At 35.8% G+C, this 17891-nt stretch overlaps 1 protein-coding gene across 1 annotated transcript; it reads right to left on the reverse strand.

Annotated features, from left to right (window-relative positions):
• Window positions 1–453: 453 nt before the first annotated feature.
• On the reverse strand, window positions 454–1860 carry LOC119078685. The gene is made up of 3 exons (XM_037186344.1): window positions 1526–1860; window positions 1017–1461; window positions 454–940 (listed from the first exon to the last, which is right to left on the reverse strand). The coding sequence occupies exons 1-3, from the start codon at window positions 1784–1786 to the stop codon at window positions 615–617; spliced, it is 1032 nt and encodes a 343-aa protein (XP_037042239.1). The 5' UTR covers window positions 1787–1860; the 3' UTR covers window positions 454–614.
• Between the last annotated feature and the right edge of the window lie 16031 nt (window positions 1861–17891).

Genomic DNA, 17891 nt, shown 5'->3' on the forward strand with positions numbered 1-17891 from the left:
CAACTATAATTTTTAACTTTTTCGTTGTTTAACGGTTATCCAACGGTTAATTGACGTAGGTTAAACTATAACCGGGCAACAACGGTTGCACAACCGTTGTGGCAACGTTGCTACAACGTTATTTTAACGAATAAGTTATTTTTTCTGAAATGCTACTTGGGTACAACTAGATGGCTTCATGGTAAAAAATCGATTTTAAAGAATGTCTTAGCCAGATCTATGCCACTAAGTTTTATGATTCTTTTAGCAAGTTTTGTTTCAAAAACACCTTTAGCAAATCAAATTGGCATCAACCCTCTCCCTTTCCTGAATTAGCAAATCAACTTTTCCAAAATAGGCCCAGATAATCGATTCACATATTCTATATAACTGTTTGAATAAACCGGATTTTCTCGATTAGATGGTTTTTAAGACCATCTAAAACTTGAAAAGTAACAAACCAGCGAGTTCTTCGTTTAGTTGAACATTTACTTTAATTACGTATTTTTATCACATATTTCAACATTCACGTATTTAGCACACATACTTCAAAGTTCATTTTAACGGATGCAACTAAATTTTTGAAAATTTAGAATAAATATAAAAAGCTCAAAATCATTTCACCGAGCACAAAATCATTGTAAATTCCGAGTACGCCAGGTAGCGAGTAGTTCAAATCCATTGATTTCAACGCCTTCGTCATGTCGTAGCTTTGCCTCTTTCCGGCATTTACAGTACACAGTACTGTTCTTCTTTAATCTTCCCCAGCTGAGAAAATTTGCACCACAATTGACCGACAGATCCAAATTGATGCACTGATGGAAAACATTTTCACCGAGTACGACCGTTTCGTATTGACGTTGAATGGTCGTGTAAAACTTTATGCCCCATTGTCGTAATGTTGCTGGCGGAATCAATACTTTGGTGTCTAAGTAATTGTACGGGCAGCTGCGGTCCAATCCTGGAAACGAACGTCTTTAGTTGACTCGATCACAGTTGCTTTTTACACAAATAAATTTTCCAGGAAAGTTTCTTACCGGACATTTGTCTGAGCCTCTGAATTAGTTTGACGTTGTCACTGGGATCAACAGTCAACCAAAATTTTTGTCCGTCGTTCAACATAGTGTTAATAACAGGAAGCCCAAAATCGTCCGTGTGTAAGAATGAATTCGTGTATCGCTTTCCGACATAAATCCAATACTGACTTATTTCTGGTGGATCGGTACATTCCCTTAGCAATGCTAACGGATTGCGTATCGCTGATGGATTGTGAAAAATGACACCATCGTCAAGGTGTTGGTTACATTTGTGACCGGCGTTGTGAATGTAAATGATCGCTTTTTGCGAAATCAACTGAAACAGTCTCTCAACATCCTCGATATTTAGTGGATCAATTTTATGAGGGGCTAAATTTTGAGCAGTCGTCAGATACGATTTGATGTTGACAGATTGTTTAGCTTCTATCTTTGACACACGGTAAACCTTAAACGAATCGAGTAAAATGTTAGCATTCAGCGTATAACATTATGCAGCAATTGATGCCTACTGTAGCATCGTCCGCTTTCAGTTTTTGGTAATGAAATGATCGTATTTGCGCCCCCATATCCACAGCTATCGGATTGGTCGACGCTACTTTGGTGAGTAGTTTGTTAACATTTTTTGCGTCATACAGTTCATGTCCCGGTGCCAGAAATTTGAAAATCGGACCAAACGTTTCCAATAGATCGCACATTGGAAACTCACGCGATGAATAATTTCTGTAATCGCGGTCTTTTAATTCAACGGTATAAATTGGCTTTAGGTCCATCCTGACAGTTTGCTCAACTTTTTGTAAGTTTTCGTTTGCCGTAAACGTCAGACATTTACAGTGGTAAAAAAAACCACAATGACAAATCATTTTGACAGTGTGTTAGTGTGGCCGATTCTCTAACACGACCTTCCTACACAGCTCGTGAAAAATGCCGAGAAAGTAGACTCATGCAAAATGATTGAAAAATGTTGACATAAAATGAATGAGCCACCTTTGAGACATTTTTCATGCTTTATGTACACCAGATGTAAACCGCTTATTTTGCAGTCTTTATTCAGGAATTTTACATGGTCTCATGAACTGTGCCTTTATAAGGCCTCATGAACCGTGCACTAGCCATTATAAGTAGATCATCTTCACCGTTTGAAATGCCATCCACGTCAAGAAATTGAAATGCCATACCAATACCCTCTCTAGCAACCAAACTACGTTTATTAAGGTGGTGAAAGAATCAAGTAGCCTTTGGAATTTACATGTACATTACAGTGTAGTCAGTCAAAATGTGGAATAGTGTTTGTAGAACACTGAACACAAAGAAATAAGGTGTGAATTTGACACAGAGAGCTGAGAGTTTGTTTGCTAAAGAGAGTATTGGCCATACACGTTAAGAAAATCTCATACAAATGAATGAATGAACGGAACTTAAGTGAGGATACGGCTAAAAGGACCGTATCTTGAAGATGATCTATAATTCAAGCTTGTATAGATTAAGAATTCAGAGTAAAAAAAAATGAAATAAAATTTAGTTTCACTTAAGTATACTGACAACGCACTTCAAGCAAAGGGGGTCATAGTCAGCAGCTGCCAAATAGTGATTTTTACAGTGTTTGCCAGTTGCGTGACACACTGTCAAGTGTGAGTACTTTATTTTGAGTACCGCTCATGCTTGAAGTGCGTTGATACTGAGCAAAAACCGAGACTCAAAATTGTGAATCTTCTTTTTTGTTATGAATTATTAAATGATCTTCATTGGAATGAATAGATCATCTTCAAGTTACGGTACTTTCAGACAGAACCTCATTTAAGTTTCGTTCATTAATTCATTTGCAATATCCTTGAAGATGGTCTATGCTCTTTAGACAAGAGATCTAGTTGATTTAAAAAGACGATTTCTAAATTGCAAGTTCTACAATTTTACGTTAGTTGCCATCCGTCATTTTGATCACCACCGTTGTTTGTCACATCAAAACTGTTTTCTTTTAACAAAGTGTAGTTTCACAAGGGCCGAACAAAGGCAAACCGGCCAAGAAAAAAATTATTAAAAAGTCCCCCGGGAACCCAGTACGGCCTATTGTTTCATGTCTCATACAATCAATATTAGTAAGGAAACGTTTTTCGTGGCCAGATTTATTTTTTTCTTATTACGGACGGGTAGTGTTCTAATGTTTAAGTGCTTGACTTCGCAAAAAAACGAGCCATCAGAACAGTCGGAGCGTCTGCTGCGACTGAGCCCCGTACAAACCCGTATATCTATTGCGTACGTGACCCTAGTGCGTCTGTCACCCTACTTTGACCGTAGACCTATTGCACCCGTAAACGTAGTTGAAGTCAAATTATTATGAAATGTGTACATCTTAGAAATTGCGCATAGCGCAATTACGAAGCCCCGTACGACGTTCCTTTCAAATAAAACAAAAATTTCAAATAGCCCTAAAATTTAAATTTATTTAGTATAAATACACATAGGGCCTAGTATCGGCCTCAGTCCGAGGATCCAATTTTTTTTTTTCAACTACATTCTATTCGGCCTTTGATTACCTTCCAAATGAAACAAAAAATACGAAAAACGGATGAAATTTGCTCGAGTTATATTCAAAATACACATAGGGCCCTAGTAGCGGCCTTAGTCCGAGGACCCAAATTTAATTTTTTTTCAACAACATTCTATTCGGCCTTTGATTACCTTCCAAATGAAACACAAATTACGAAAAACGGATGAAATTTGCTCGAGTTATATGTAAAATACACATAGGGCCCTAGTAACGGCCTTAGTCCAAGGACCCAAATTTAATTTTTTTTTCAACAACATTCTATTCGGTGTTCGATTATCTTTCAAATGAAACAAAAATTACGAAAAACGGATGAAATTTACTCGAGTTGTATGTAAAATACGCATAGGGCCCTAATAGCGGCCTTAGTCCGAGGACCCAAATTTAATTTTTTTTTCAACAACATTTTATTCGGCCTTTGATTTCCTTCCAAATGACACAAAAATTACGAAAAACGAATGAAATTTACTCGAGTTCAATGTAAAATACACATAGGGCCCTAGTAGTGGCCTTAGTCCAAGGACCCAAATTTAATTTTTTTTCAACAACTTTCTATTCGGCGTTCGATTACCTTCCAAATGAAACAAAAATTACGAAAAACGGATTAAATTTACTTGAGTTCTATGTAAAATACACATAGGGCCCTAGTAGCTTTTCACTTCTAAGGCCCTAACTCACGGTCCACTCACCCGATTTTAAAAACTTTTTTTTTCCTGGATTGGTATTGACAATACCTATCATTTGCCGTGTCATTTACATTTCCATCGTTTATTTTGCCATAAATATCACCAAAAGACCTTAAATCACTTAGGTGGCCCTAACTCACACGAAGGGCCGACCCTAATATGCCCATCTTCGAACTTAGCCTCACTATTTTGACTATCTTTCAGGGAAAAAAAAAATTTTGAAATCGGATTTGATTTACTCAAGATATCGACGTGACGGACAGACGGACAGACGGACAGACGGACAGACGGACAGACGGACAGACGAACAGACGGACAGACGGACAGACGGACAGACGGCCCAAATTTTTATTGCGGATTCGTCATCTATGAACATAGGCAAACACTTTGCCCTTACCGTCTGCTTCGAATTCCATCAATTACACACGGCATCGTAATCCTATAAGCCCCTTCGTACTTCGTACGGGGCTAAAAACTCACACCTCTCGTGTGAGCTACAATATTACCACTAGTCTGCTATTAAAATATTTCTTCTATTGAATAATTATAGAAACAGATTTCTTAAGCTTATCTTATGTTTTCGACTTCGACCTTGGTGATTATATTCTCAGCATATATCTCCTGTGCTGCCTTTTCATCTATAACAAGAACAATCAATGAAAGATAAAAAATCGATCAAGTCCATTATTCCAGTGCATTCGTAGCTTATCTATCTTTGAAAAAAAAAAAATCAGACCGAAAGGGAAAAAAACTGAAATAATATTTGCATTCGATATTTTTTCCAATTTGTACCGTAGACTCAAATAAATTCCACTTTATTGTTAAATCAATGATGCAGCTATTAATTTTTCATTAAAAATTACGATTGGGAAGGTTATATATACATTACCATATGTTCTACCTGTTCAAAATTTCTAGTTTTTTTTCGCCAAATGTTTTAATTGTTTCCAAATGATTACGATATTAAATCAACACATCGCATATCATACTGTTTGATATTATCTCATTTCAGTATTAACTGCAGAATATTACTTACACACGTGTAGTTACGAGCCTATAAAAGTCGAAATATTTATTTTATTCAAATATTTTTTTTATTGCAATTTATAAGACGTTGTTTGTTTGAGAGAGTGGCTTTAAACTCGATTATTGGCCATTCGAACCGATTTTTTATTCATTTTTATGTGCATCGTTTAGGCACGTATCTTCCATTATAGAATAAAATATGTAACATGTTTGGCATGTAAATCACCACCACCAGAAAAAAAAAACAACTAACGTATGTCCTACTATTGAGATCCATTGTGTTGTGCGTAAAGGTAAGGGAACAAGTTTTAACAAATTATTTATGGGTCCTGGGTCGGTATCGCGAAATGAATAAATTTTCGATTTACATCCGACGACGAAATCAACTGAAACAACTTTTTCCACTTTTTAATAATCAGGAATTTTTGTCGACAACATTCGCATTTGACGCTCTATTTCGAATAAAAATCTCATAAAAATCACAGTTAAGTGCTCCAAAACAACAACTTAAGCCCCTTGACAAAGCTTTTTGTTTTATGTGCAAAACATGCTACGTGACTTGTTATTTATCACAAACAGAACGTATACCCAGCTCCTCTAAACCCCCATTACATTTCAACGTCACATATATTATCTTGCTCCTATGTTATAAATACCTCAACCCGAAAATTGTATTAAGTGACGAGAAAATAGTCGTTATTCAGTGTAACACGCACCATGCGACAAAATATTAACTCACGAAAAAAAGCGCGAATAAAAAAAAACAGCGAGCTTTCCCATGCCATAGAAACTCTCGTATTATATCTCACCTCAATTGTCGTATACATTTTGTTAAGTTGATGCTACCCGTTTTATTGTGTTTATGTGATGGAAATAATAAACCACTGATACGAGAGCAGACACTTGAAAAAATAGTTGGTGTTTGGTTGTGTTGGATTTAACCACAATTTTCTTTAAGTTTTCCACAATACTTAAAGTCGATTTTGTTACAAAATTTTAATTTTTTGTTGCAAATTCATAACGAAGGCCAAATATAAGTCCTACTTGAGACTGTAATTCTGTTACCTATCAATACAACCGTAATGAAAGCTTCACTCAATTCAATTTAACAAAACATAATTCACAATAGCGTTGATATAAAGAGTCATGAATAAAAGCGCTGTTGTTGAGAGACATCTACGATATTCTACCAGAAAATGTGTGCACTAGAATTTTGGTTGCTTTTCAACAGCTCTGTCAACACAGTGTGACATATATATCAGCACGACGCAAACTAGAGTGGCATAGTCACGTCGGCAACGGGCAACACACACTTTTCGTCATCTGTTCAAAACTTGCTTTTCGCTTATGTGCCACATATAGCATTGTTGAATCTATCACATTCAAACAATAACGGAGTAATGCATGTTCCATTGACTGTAATAATAATAATAATAATAATAATAAGTCGTGGGTCTTACAAAAGAAAATACACCGTACATAACACGTTCACTATGATTAAAAATGTATGGAAATGTGATGAGAAAACGTTAAATGTTAAAGTTTTGTGCCCTTTGTTAACACAATAACTTGAGTAAATCTCAACCGATTTTCAAAAAGTTTTTTTTTAATCGACGAAGTATTGAAATCCTTAGGTCAAGTTCGGAAATGGGCAGTATCCGTCCATCTGGTGGTAGTTCTCGAAAGATGCCTTTTCTGCTCTTTGTTTTAACACGATAACTGAACACACCCCTCCTCAACAAAAAAGAAGTTTTCCCGTAATGCACCCAAAAACTAAGAACGGGTGTCGATTCAGGGACCTCTTGGGAGCTCAGAACAACATTCAGTAAAATCGAACCAGCTCCTTCCCCATACAAATTTTTTCATTTCATGAAATTTCATACACCAATCTGAAATCGTTTTGTCAAAAAATTCGGTGAGTGGACATGTTTTGATCGAAGTTAATTTTTGACTTGAAAATTGTCGTGAAGTCACCAACTCGAAAACAGGCTAAATAGTTAAGACACTCATATTGAGTCTTCATACCTTTTCATATTTTAACTTCGATCAAAATATGTCCACTCACCAAACTTTTGTGACAAAACGATTTCAGATTGGTGTATGAAATTTCATGAATTGAAAAATTTTGTATGGGGAAGGAGCTGGTCTGATTTTACTGAATGCTGTTCTGAGCTCCCAAAAGGTCCCTGGGTGCATTTCGGAAAAACTTCTTTTTCGTTGAGGAGGGGTGTGTGAAGCAAAGTTCAACCGATTTTCAAAAACTTTTTTTTTATTTGACGAAGTATTGAAATCCTCAGGTCAAGTAATTGCGGTTCGACAAGTTGAATGGCAGAAATTTTACGAACTGGTCATTCTGTATGACCTATATCTCAAAATTGAAAATTGTTGGGACGTTATCAACGAACGCACTAGACCAGGCGATATTTCTGGAAGACGGTGGAAAAAGATGGAACAACAAGCAAATTAGTTGATCAGTGTTATGATTCAAGACAATCAGTTGCCAATTATTAAGCGAGCTTATTCAGCCAGAGACGCTTGGATTGAACTGTGCAAACATCATCGGAAATCAAATTCGTTTATTGAGAAAAATGTACCATGAGATTCTACCGATACATTAGGGGGGTCTAAAAAATAAAAGTGTCGATTGGCGAACCCCGAGGAAAACAAACCTTTATGGCCTCCTGATAAGAATTGTACATATATGGGGCCGATGCGATCCGAGTTGTTTTATGGGTCGCTCAACGACGAAATACAATCGCTAAAACGAACTGGTGTGCATACGTTATTTTGCACCAGCTGGTCCCATTTGGAATTGTATGTGACTGGTGAAAAATAACGTATGAACACCAGTTCGGTTTAGCGATTGTATGTGAAAAAACGCTGTGATTTTCCATAAATTTCTTCATTACTTTCTATGGGAAAAATGTTTTAGCGACAATATCAAACTTTTTTGGTCCAGACAACTTAGTTTAGATGCAAGAGCAACAAAAATACGTTGTTTTAATTTTTTGTAATTTTTATATCGTCTTGGCACACATAACAATATTGATACAGACAAAAATCCACAGATAATTTCCAAGTAATGCTAAGTCATGCTTAGTTATTTTTTCAGTTAAGTGTTAGGTGTCGTTGTAAAGGTAATGACAGTGGCTTTCCAACGAGCCCACTCACAAGTTTTGAGTTAGCGCCTTGCCGCAAAAGTCATTTGAAATTTGCCTGAGTTCACGACCCTGACACTAAAATCGATTTCTATATAGCTTCAAAAAATTGTTTTTGAAAAAATTTCTTTTTACAATGAAAGCTTGTGCCGTAAGCTCTCGTTAGATAGTTTTGGAAAAGCCCAAAGACTGGGTGAACAGGTTGGGCTACTTTGACTGACTTGATGCGAATGAACTTAGAAATCATTAAATCGGTCTCTTTAGACTATTCTGAAGTGAAATAAATCAAGTCACCTTAATAAGTGACCTCAGCATCAGTTAGTTACGTTCGATTTTTCTTTAGCTCATATTTTCGAGTTTTTTCACATATTTCGTCCTTGAGCGCTCCATAAACCAACTCGGATCGCCACCTCGACACTTTTACTTTCCCATACGATTTTGGACCCCCTACAATACATGGAAACATGGAGAATCATTTATCCAAACTCATGGAGTATTATGATCAATTGTGTGAAATAAGTCATGTGATTGATGATCAAAAATTTGTTTCAATTATCCTGACGAATGTTGGTTAGGCTTACGATTATGGTAACGGCTTTAGACTGTCGCGACGAAAAAGAATTGACTCTGGACGTGGTGAAATGTAAATTGATGGGTTTGTAATACCGAAAAACGAAATGTGAAAGTAAAGAAGAATCTGCTTTGTAAGTCCAGAACATGAAATATTGCGATTTCGAGAAGGGTGCTGGACATCTGAAGAAGAATTCTTTTAAGTTTGAAGATTGGGTGAACCGAAAGAAGTCCAATGAAAAGAGCAAGATCGATGCAACCGAATCAGCTAAAATGGTAATAAATGGAGGAGTGATGAAGATGAAGAAGTTAATTACGCTTTCTAAACTTTCTACTCTTTCTAAGGAGGAAATGGTAGTATTGATCATGTACAGTTGTGGAGGAGTGTTGAAGAAGCAAAGTAACATGATCGATATTATTAAGTCAAGAAACAACTCAGTAAACTCTTGTGAAAGTATATAATCATAATTGCAAATATCTTCGCTCATTCAATAAAAATATTTAAACCGATCAACATCTTGCTCCATTCATTCCGGTTTTTAACAAAAATGGGCTAATTGAGGTTATTTTTTGTGTTTGACCGGGAAGTGTATTTGGTACCTTGGAAATTATCACAATTATATTCTAAAAACATCAAACTGCCAAGATACCATTTATTCGGCCAATCCAATCCAATTCATTTTAACCCTAAATTTGTATCATTTATTTGAAACAAATTCCACCCATGGAGTGACTTCTAATCTGAACAAGTGTTTGCCTGATTCAGGAGAAACATGGGAAATTTTCACTTTTATTCAAATTTTCGTTGCGACACATTGAACGTTGACGGATTTTGGAGTACCGACACATCATCCAAAAATTCGGCGATGAAGTCGACCGCACGATGTACGCAGTCACTACTTCCTTCTTGGACGCCAAACAAGAAGTTAATTTTCAGCGCGCTCGGCAACTTCTTACACACTTCGTAGAAGAATTTTCCCGGATTGAATGACTTCTTCTCGATTTTGACCGGCTCGTAAATGAAATCTAAGTTCTATACACTCACATTAGTATTGCCGCCTTCTTTCCGAATTAACAACACAACACATTAACACATTAAAATGTACAAGATACAGATTTGGTATTGCCCTTGATGTTCGGCAATTTCCTTCCAGCCAGCACTGATTTTTTGACGCAGTTTATCGGTTGACGCTGTCAACATTTTGGCGGCAACGAAATCGGGATCCCTTCGTCCTGCTTTGCACTCTGTCTTAGTGACGATTTGCCACATTCCTGTTCCGTACTAGGTTTTATGAATGATGGTGTTATCCGGAAGCAGTTGCAAAGCATTCTTCCAAGTGGAATGTGCGAACTTCAATGTTTCGGCTTCTCCATCTCTGCAATAAAGAAGTTTCTATTAGAAAGATAGAGTTTCACCTAGTCATGGTATACTTACTGAGACAGGGGAACATAGAAAATACCATAAGGAATATGCTTGAGGTGTCTCAATGCAAGTTGCAACGTCCTTAGGATTTTTATATTTAACATGGAAAATTTACAAAACTCTCAAGGGGAAAATGGGCTCCAAAACCCAAAAAACCAAGAAAACATTTTCTTGGTTTTTCGAAAGTCTACTGTTACTGTAGGGTAATTCAGTACATAAAGAGGTCGCAAAGTGACGTACTGATGTCAAAAACAGATTTATGAATGTGGCAGTAACGTTTTGGAACACTGTGAACAAAAAAATTACAACTTTTGTACCAAAATCGGCTGAAGTATTGAGGAAAACTTAGAGAAAACTGGTTGAATCCTACGCAACCAACTACCAACTTTTTTTTCAAGTTATTTCCATCACATAAACACAATGAAACGGGTAGCATCAACTTCACCAAATTTGTACGACAATTAAGGTGAGATGTAATATGTGAGTTTATATGACATCAAATTTATAGCGTAGGTCAAATATATTTGCATTAACAATAACTCTCACTTGAGAATGTAATTCTGTTACCTATCCATACAACCGTTATGAAAGCTTCACTCAATTCAATTTCACAAAACGTAATTCACAATATCGTCGATCTAAAAAGTCATGAACGAAAGCGCTGTTGTTGAGAGACATCTATGATATTCTACCAGAAAAAGTGTACACAAGAATCTCGTTGCTTTTCAACAGCTTTGTCAACACAGTGTGATCCATAAATTTTCATTTTGTAATTTTGGTAGGATTTTCTTGTTCATAACTTTTGTAGAAACCAGTAGCATGAGATTGTTTAATTCAACGAATGCTACGCGAGGAATGATTTCCTAGAACATGACCGCTGATTTTATTATTTATACTCGCTTATTCTTAACTCATGCATATTATCGAAGAGGCTAAAGGCTTTTTCGTTTAAAAGCATGGAATGAATAGAAATTTATTATTCACTTAATTAGTGGCGAATTCGCTTATGTCAAATTGAGCTTTTTCTCTATTTTGTTCTTTATGGCAGTTCGTTTTTTTCTTGATTTTGTATTTTGAAATGAAAGCATAAATTAAGACAACCTTGTTAGGAAAGAAGTTGTCTTCAATTTTTTTGGACCGAAACGTTTTAAAAAGTGTCCAGAATCGAATGGCATTAACAGATTGTGTAAAAATATTTTGTTTGTCTAGTGTTGAAAAATCGCGACTTCGTCGCTCATTTCCAGCCCACTACAAACAAAACGTCGTTCCTAACTTATGCTAAGAGGCTTTTTTTAGCGAACTCGATTCCAGCACTCGCCTTCGGCCCTTGCTGGAAACCTTCCGTTCGCTAAAAATGCCTCTTTGCTTGCGTTAGGAAAAATATTATTTTAATTTTATTATTCTGTTCGATTGTAGACACCTTTTCAAACATTTTCGTCCAAAAAAATTGAAGAAAACTTCTTTCTTAAGAAAATTATCTTAATTTTTGTTTCTATTTCTATACAAAATAAAGAAAAAAACGAACCGGTATAAAATAACAAAGGAGAGAAAAGCTCAATCGAACGTATAAATTTATACGACTAATTGCGTGGATTGTCACAGAAAGTTCAATTATAATTAACGTCTCCGAAACAAAGCCGTTTTATCAGCACTTTTATCGAAGGCACGTCGTTTGTGTTTCAATGTTACATATTTTCATGCATCGAATTGTGAGGGAAAGCGTAACAAAAAAATAGTTCTAGAATGACCGTTCACCATTGTTCCAATAAATTTTAATGGTTGAGGTCAGATGATATCATTCACAGCAAAATATTCAAAAAAACAAGGCATCAGAACAGTCGGAGCGTTTGCTGCGACTTAGCCCCGTACAACCCGTAACTCTATTTCGTTCGCAACCATTATACGTCCGTAGCCCTAATAAGCCCGGAACCCTAATACGTCTACAACCCTCTAATGCGTCTGTTACCAAAATGCAAGTCAAGTTGCGCATTGTCAAATTTACTGAAACTGTTCATTTTTAAAATTGCGCATAGCGCAATTACGAAAGCCCGTACGAAGTACCTTTCAAATAAAACCAACAATTTACGACATTATTTTAGAAACCCAAAATTTTTTGCCAACTTTCCATTGGGTATTCAATTACCTCTCAAATGAAACAAAAACTATCAAAATCGGTTGAGATTTACTCGATTTATGTGCAAAAAGCACTTAGGGCCGAGTAGCGGCCTTAGTGCAAGGGCCCAAATTTGAAACTTTTTTTGCCATCATTCTATTCGTCATTCAATTATCTCTCAAATGAAACAAAAACTAGCAAAATCGGATGAGATTTACTCGATTTATGTGCAAAAAACACTTAGGGCCGAGTAGCGGCCTTAGTCCAAGGGCCCAAATTTGAAACTTTTTTTGCCACGTTCTTTTCGGTATTCAATTAGACTCCATAAAAAACTAAATCTAGCAAAATCGGATGAGATTTACTCGATTTATGTGCAAAAAACACTTAGGGCCGAGTAGCGGCCTTAGTCCAAGGGCCCAAATTTGAAACTTTTTTCGCCATCATTCTATTCGGCATTCAATTATCTCTCAAATGAAACAAAAACTAGCAAAATCGGATGAGATTTACTCGATTTATGTGCAAAAAACACTTAGGGCCGAGTAGCGGCCTTAGTCCAAGGGCCCTAATTTGAAACTTTTTTCGTCACGTTCTTTTCGGTATTCAATTACCTTCCATAAAAAACTAAAACTAGCAAAATCGGATGAGATTTACTCGATTTATGTGCAAAAAACACTTAGGGCCGAGTAACGACCTTTGAGCCCTCCCAACAAGCCCACGTTGCATCTTACCCAAAAACAATGTTCAGCAACTTTGTTCTACTCGTCAATACCTTTCATTTGATATATCACAAGCAGCTATTGCGTGCGCATTTCGGTAGATATCGTCGAAAGACTGAAAAACACCTATAGGGCCCTAGCTCTGGAAGGGCCGACCCTACCATGCCCATTTTCGAACTTGACCTTACTTTTGTCGATACCAATCGGGGAAAAAAAGAATTTTGAAAAAAGGTTGTGATTTACTCTAGCTAGAGGGGTCACGGACGGACGGACGGACGGACGGACGGACGGACATTTTTTTTATTGCGGATTCGTCATCTATGAACATAACCAAATGCTTTGCCCTTACTGTCTGCTTCCAATTCGACGTGTTACAAACGGCATATTAATCTTATAAGCCCCCAGTACTTCGTACGGGGCTAAAAATCAACTTGGAACAACAATAAGTAAATAAATTTGTATATCCCACAAATTGTTGTATTATTCGAACTTAAAAGCAAAAAATAATGATTTGCTTATGCCGCAACTTTTACATGTGACTCTGTTTTCAACTTCTTTTATATTAATGCAGTGGCTTGTAAACTTGGAAATTAAAACAACAAAGATTCAAGCTTGCGCATCAATTGATCATAAGAGGTATTGTCATTATACTAAATAAGAAGCCAATTAAATCAGAAAAATTAAAAAATGTCGGTAAACCTTTTGGTACAAGTCTGCACTGGGTATAATTACAAAATTTAAAATGAAACAATAGCCTGTCTGTCTGTCTTTTCGACCGTTTCATGATTTTACATTTAACAAAAACACACATCAATTGGAGAATAAATTAAAGCTTCACGATGAGCGAATTGATAATAAATATTTCGCATTGTACGTTGGTTAGTGGTTATGCACGTCACTAGAAGACATCATATTACCATTAACAAAACATTAGAAGACAAATTTTTCGCCAGAGTGTGTTAAACAGACCAGATATAATTTTGATCGAGAAAACATACCCAACTTAAGATAGATGTCTCATCAATTTTACATGAAAATTTTGTATCCGAAATTTGCGAGGAGCTGAAAATTGTTTTCTTTACATCTAATTTTGAGCCAAGCGTACAATTCACAAGATTTACCTAAACTGGAATAGCAATAGCTATTATCGCGAGTAGTAGCCGGATAAGCCACAGGCCATCAGAAAACTTGTTTAGTCGTTACAAACAAAGCTTTTTACATTAGAGACAACATCGGGATGAATTATTTCGTACAACAAAAAAAAAGAGTTGCAAATCTCACTCTAGGTGGTAGTAGGCATGTTCGATATTTGATTCGATTGAATGTCGAATGACAATCGATAAATATCGACTAATAATCGGTAACTATCCACTAATAATCGGTAAATCGATAACCATTGACTGATGATTCGATTATCAGTCGATATTATCGTTTATGGATAAAAACATTCGATTGATATTGTATCGATTATTTGGAAATTTTATCATCGATTGATTATACTTTTCAGTGAACATGCCTAGGTGGTAGTTTAGTCACCAGGTCAATCTACATTATTCCGTTCCAATGTAACCAACAGACATGTTAAAAAACGTGATTTCATCGAGAAAAATAAATAGTATAGAGAAACTGAAGTGACAAATTTTATGCTCCAGGCAGTATCATTTCAGGACCAATATATTAAGACAGGTTCGGGTCACAATCATACGAACTGAGCAGGTTGCTAGTGTTACGAACATCATGCCTAAGCTAGAAAAAAAATGACGATTGATTCGAGTCAATTCAGTCACGATTGGCTGAAGATAAAAAAGGGCTAAGACATCATCATAACTCGTCATAAAGGAAACAAAAAATTTACTTTTCGTCACTGAATTGCGAAAAGCTGTTACAAGTTTTGTCCAAATTATAATTTCGCTAATCGAATATTATGCAAGCCCAAAATGCAATAGCAATCTTTAAAATAAAATCATTTCGCAACAGTTTTGTTTAATCGCTAATATTGTCGCTTGTCAAATAGTTTCATTTTTCAAATTTAACTAAAGCTTGATAGTATTTTGCAGTCCAAACAATGATAAATAAATGCAAATGTGTCATTCGAAGAATAGCTATATTTACAACCATTCCATTGTTTGTTTACCTGTTATGACTAACGTTTTATTTACATTTGATTTTAAAAGTTAAATTTTTTTGAATAAAAATTACTTTTTGCCAGCATTGGACATATATCTCTCTCTCGTCAGACATCCATCAGATGTTGAAGTTTCTGCGTGTGACACACATTTTAGTACTGTATGAGTGCATGCTATTGTGTAATTAGGTTTTTTCTTTTAAATTAATTTAAAAATATAATTTTCATTTTATTAATCAAGGTTTTCGTAAAACCACATTTATAGGTTTCATAAACTCAGATTTACGGCAACAAGACAAGCAGGCAACGAGAGAATACAGCAGCCGCTTATGTATAGTCTAATATTAATAAAGAAAAAATTATAAGAACAAGTTTTCCACACTGACTCTTTCCACTCTAATCAATGGCGAAACTAACAGACTCCTCTGTCTATGACAGCGACGATAAAAAATAAGCGATGAGTCCTAGTAAAACTTATGTAGTAAAATGAAGTAAAAGATTGCGTATCAACCAATTGGTCAAACGTAGTAAAAGATTCGATAATTTGTATTTGTGATATTCTTGCATCATAAAATCATAAAACTTACTGACATATTTCTGGCCAAGACATTCTTCAAATCGATTTTTTACCATGAAGCCATGATGGCTCATTTTTGGTCAAATGGAGAAAAATGTAGAACACAACCAGATCTTCATTTTTCTCCATTTGGCAAAAAATGAGCCATCATGGCTTCATGGTAAAAAATCGATTTGAAGAATGTCTTGGCCAGAAATGTGTCACTCTATTTTAAGATTCTTTGCTCTGATGGTATCGTAGGGTTTCCTACTTGAGACAAAGAACCAATAACGGATCCAGAAAGCAAAAAAGGCGCATCGGGCATCGCCTTTCCGGACCTGAACGGATCTACATGTTCTTATTACAGTTTTAAAACGTCTTTAGATTAGATTGGAGTTTTGGGAGGCTATATCAAGAGAAGCGGAACCTGATGTTAGTGTAAATCCCTAGGGAAAGCTGACAAACTCCTAACGCTTAAATTGACCGTTTGGTTTGACAAATTTCAGCGTTACTGTCTCGATGGCACATATAAGGAAAATCCTTCAAAACTACTTGCCATTGACTGACGAGTTGTAGTTGAAAGGACCGTTATGTGACGAAACAGTGTCTTCTTTCGGACTAAAGTTCAAATCCTCGTTTTACTGGAATTTTGGTTAGGCTCGATAAGAGTACTGATTTGGAAAGACTGTTGCTTAACGGCTGATTGTGCTCTTAGTTCGTTGTAAAATGACAACGTTAAAAATTTAACGTACAGCGGTGTACCAAATACAATGGACACGAGTCTCAGATGCCAAAACACAATGACGGAGTCAACGCACTTCAATCAAAAGTAATCATAGTCGACAGCTGCCAAATAGAGCTAGTACTAGTACTATTTGGTATGAAATGGCTTTTTACAGTGTTTCACAGTTGTGTCAAGTTGTGTCACACTGTCAAGTTTCAATACTCTATTTAGAGTACCACTCATGTTTGAAGTGCCTTGACGGAGTACAAGAGTTTGGAAAATATGACATTCCTTAAAGTTGTTTTCTATAAAAACGTGCTGACAATAAGGTAAAAGCAACATCCCCGTGTGTCTTCCCTCAAAATCCTTTTTCTTTTCAAACATTTATGAACTTTCCACTCAGTCAGTCTCTGAAGACATAATGTAATGTTGCGTATTCATCATGCAAGATTATTGTTCCATTAAAAAGTCACTTTCGCTTGGAGAGAAATTACTCTGAAAAAATATAAAAAAATTATATTCGGATATTAACCAAACCACAGCCGTTCAATTTTCTACCTTTTTGAGCAATAAAGCCAAGACCATCTTTTACGATCCTTAACTTTTCGCCCAATTCCCAAATTATTGAAGATTACAAGATATGGTTCGAAATCTGGTTAATATTTGAGCTGAATGCGAATGTAAAACAATTTTTTCGTATCTGAAGGCATTAACCTATGTGAAGATAAAATCTGTAATAACAATCATCAAATGACATGACCGTGAAATGAAACAATATCGCTGTAGCATTTGTCGATTGATGACATTGTATATATTTGTACTCCATTCGGTTGTTATTATTTTTTATTGACCCAGATTCACTAGCATTAATCAAAGTGAAAAATTGCTTTTTGTCTTATCCACCAACAACATTTTTTTTTTAATCAGCGAAACATATTCTCTTCTGATGGCCAGAGGTCAATTTTTTTACAAATTTATTGCAAAGAAATTTCTTTTGTACATCCACATTTAACTCAAGACATTTTACACACAATCTCGCAGAAAAACGTTCATAAAGACATATTTAAAGACTTGAACAAATTTTTTTATGACTTTAATGATGACGATGATTCACTCAATACTTTACTGTTGGTTGCATATTCAACGACACAAAATGCAGTTTGTATGTTACGGAATATGTCTGGTCAACTCTTGATTTCATTTGGACATAGGTAGTCAAACGTTTATGTAACTAAG

This window comes from Bradysia coprophila, chromosome III (assembly GCF_014529535.1).
Source record: "Bradysia coprophila strain Holo2 chromosome III, BU_Bcop_v1, whole genome shotgun sequence".
In the NCBI taxonomy this organism is placed as follows: domain Eukaryota; kingdom Metazoa; phylum Arthropoda; class Insecta; order Diptera; family Sciaridae; genus Bradysia; species Bradysia coprophila.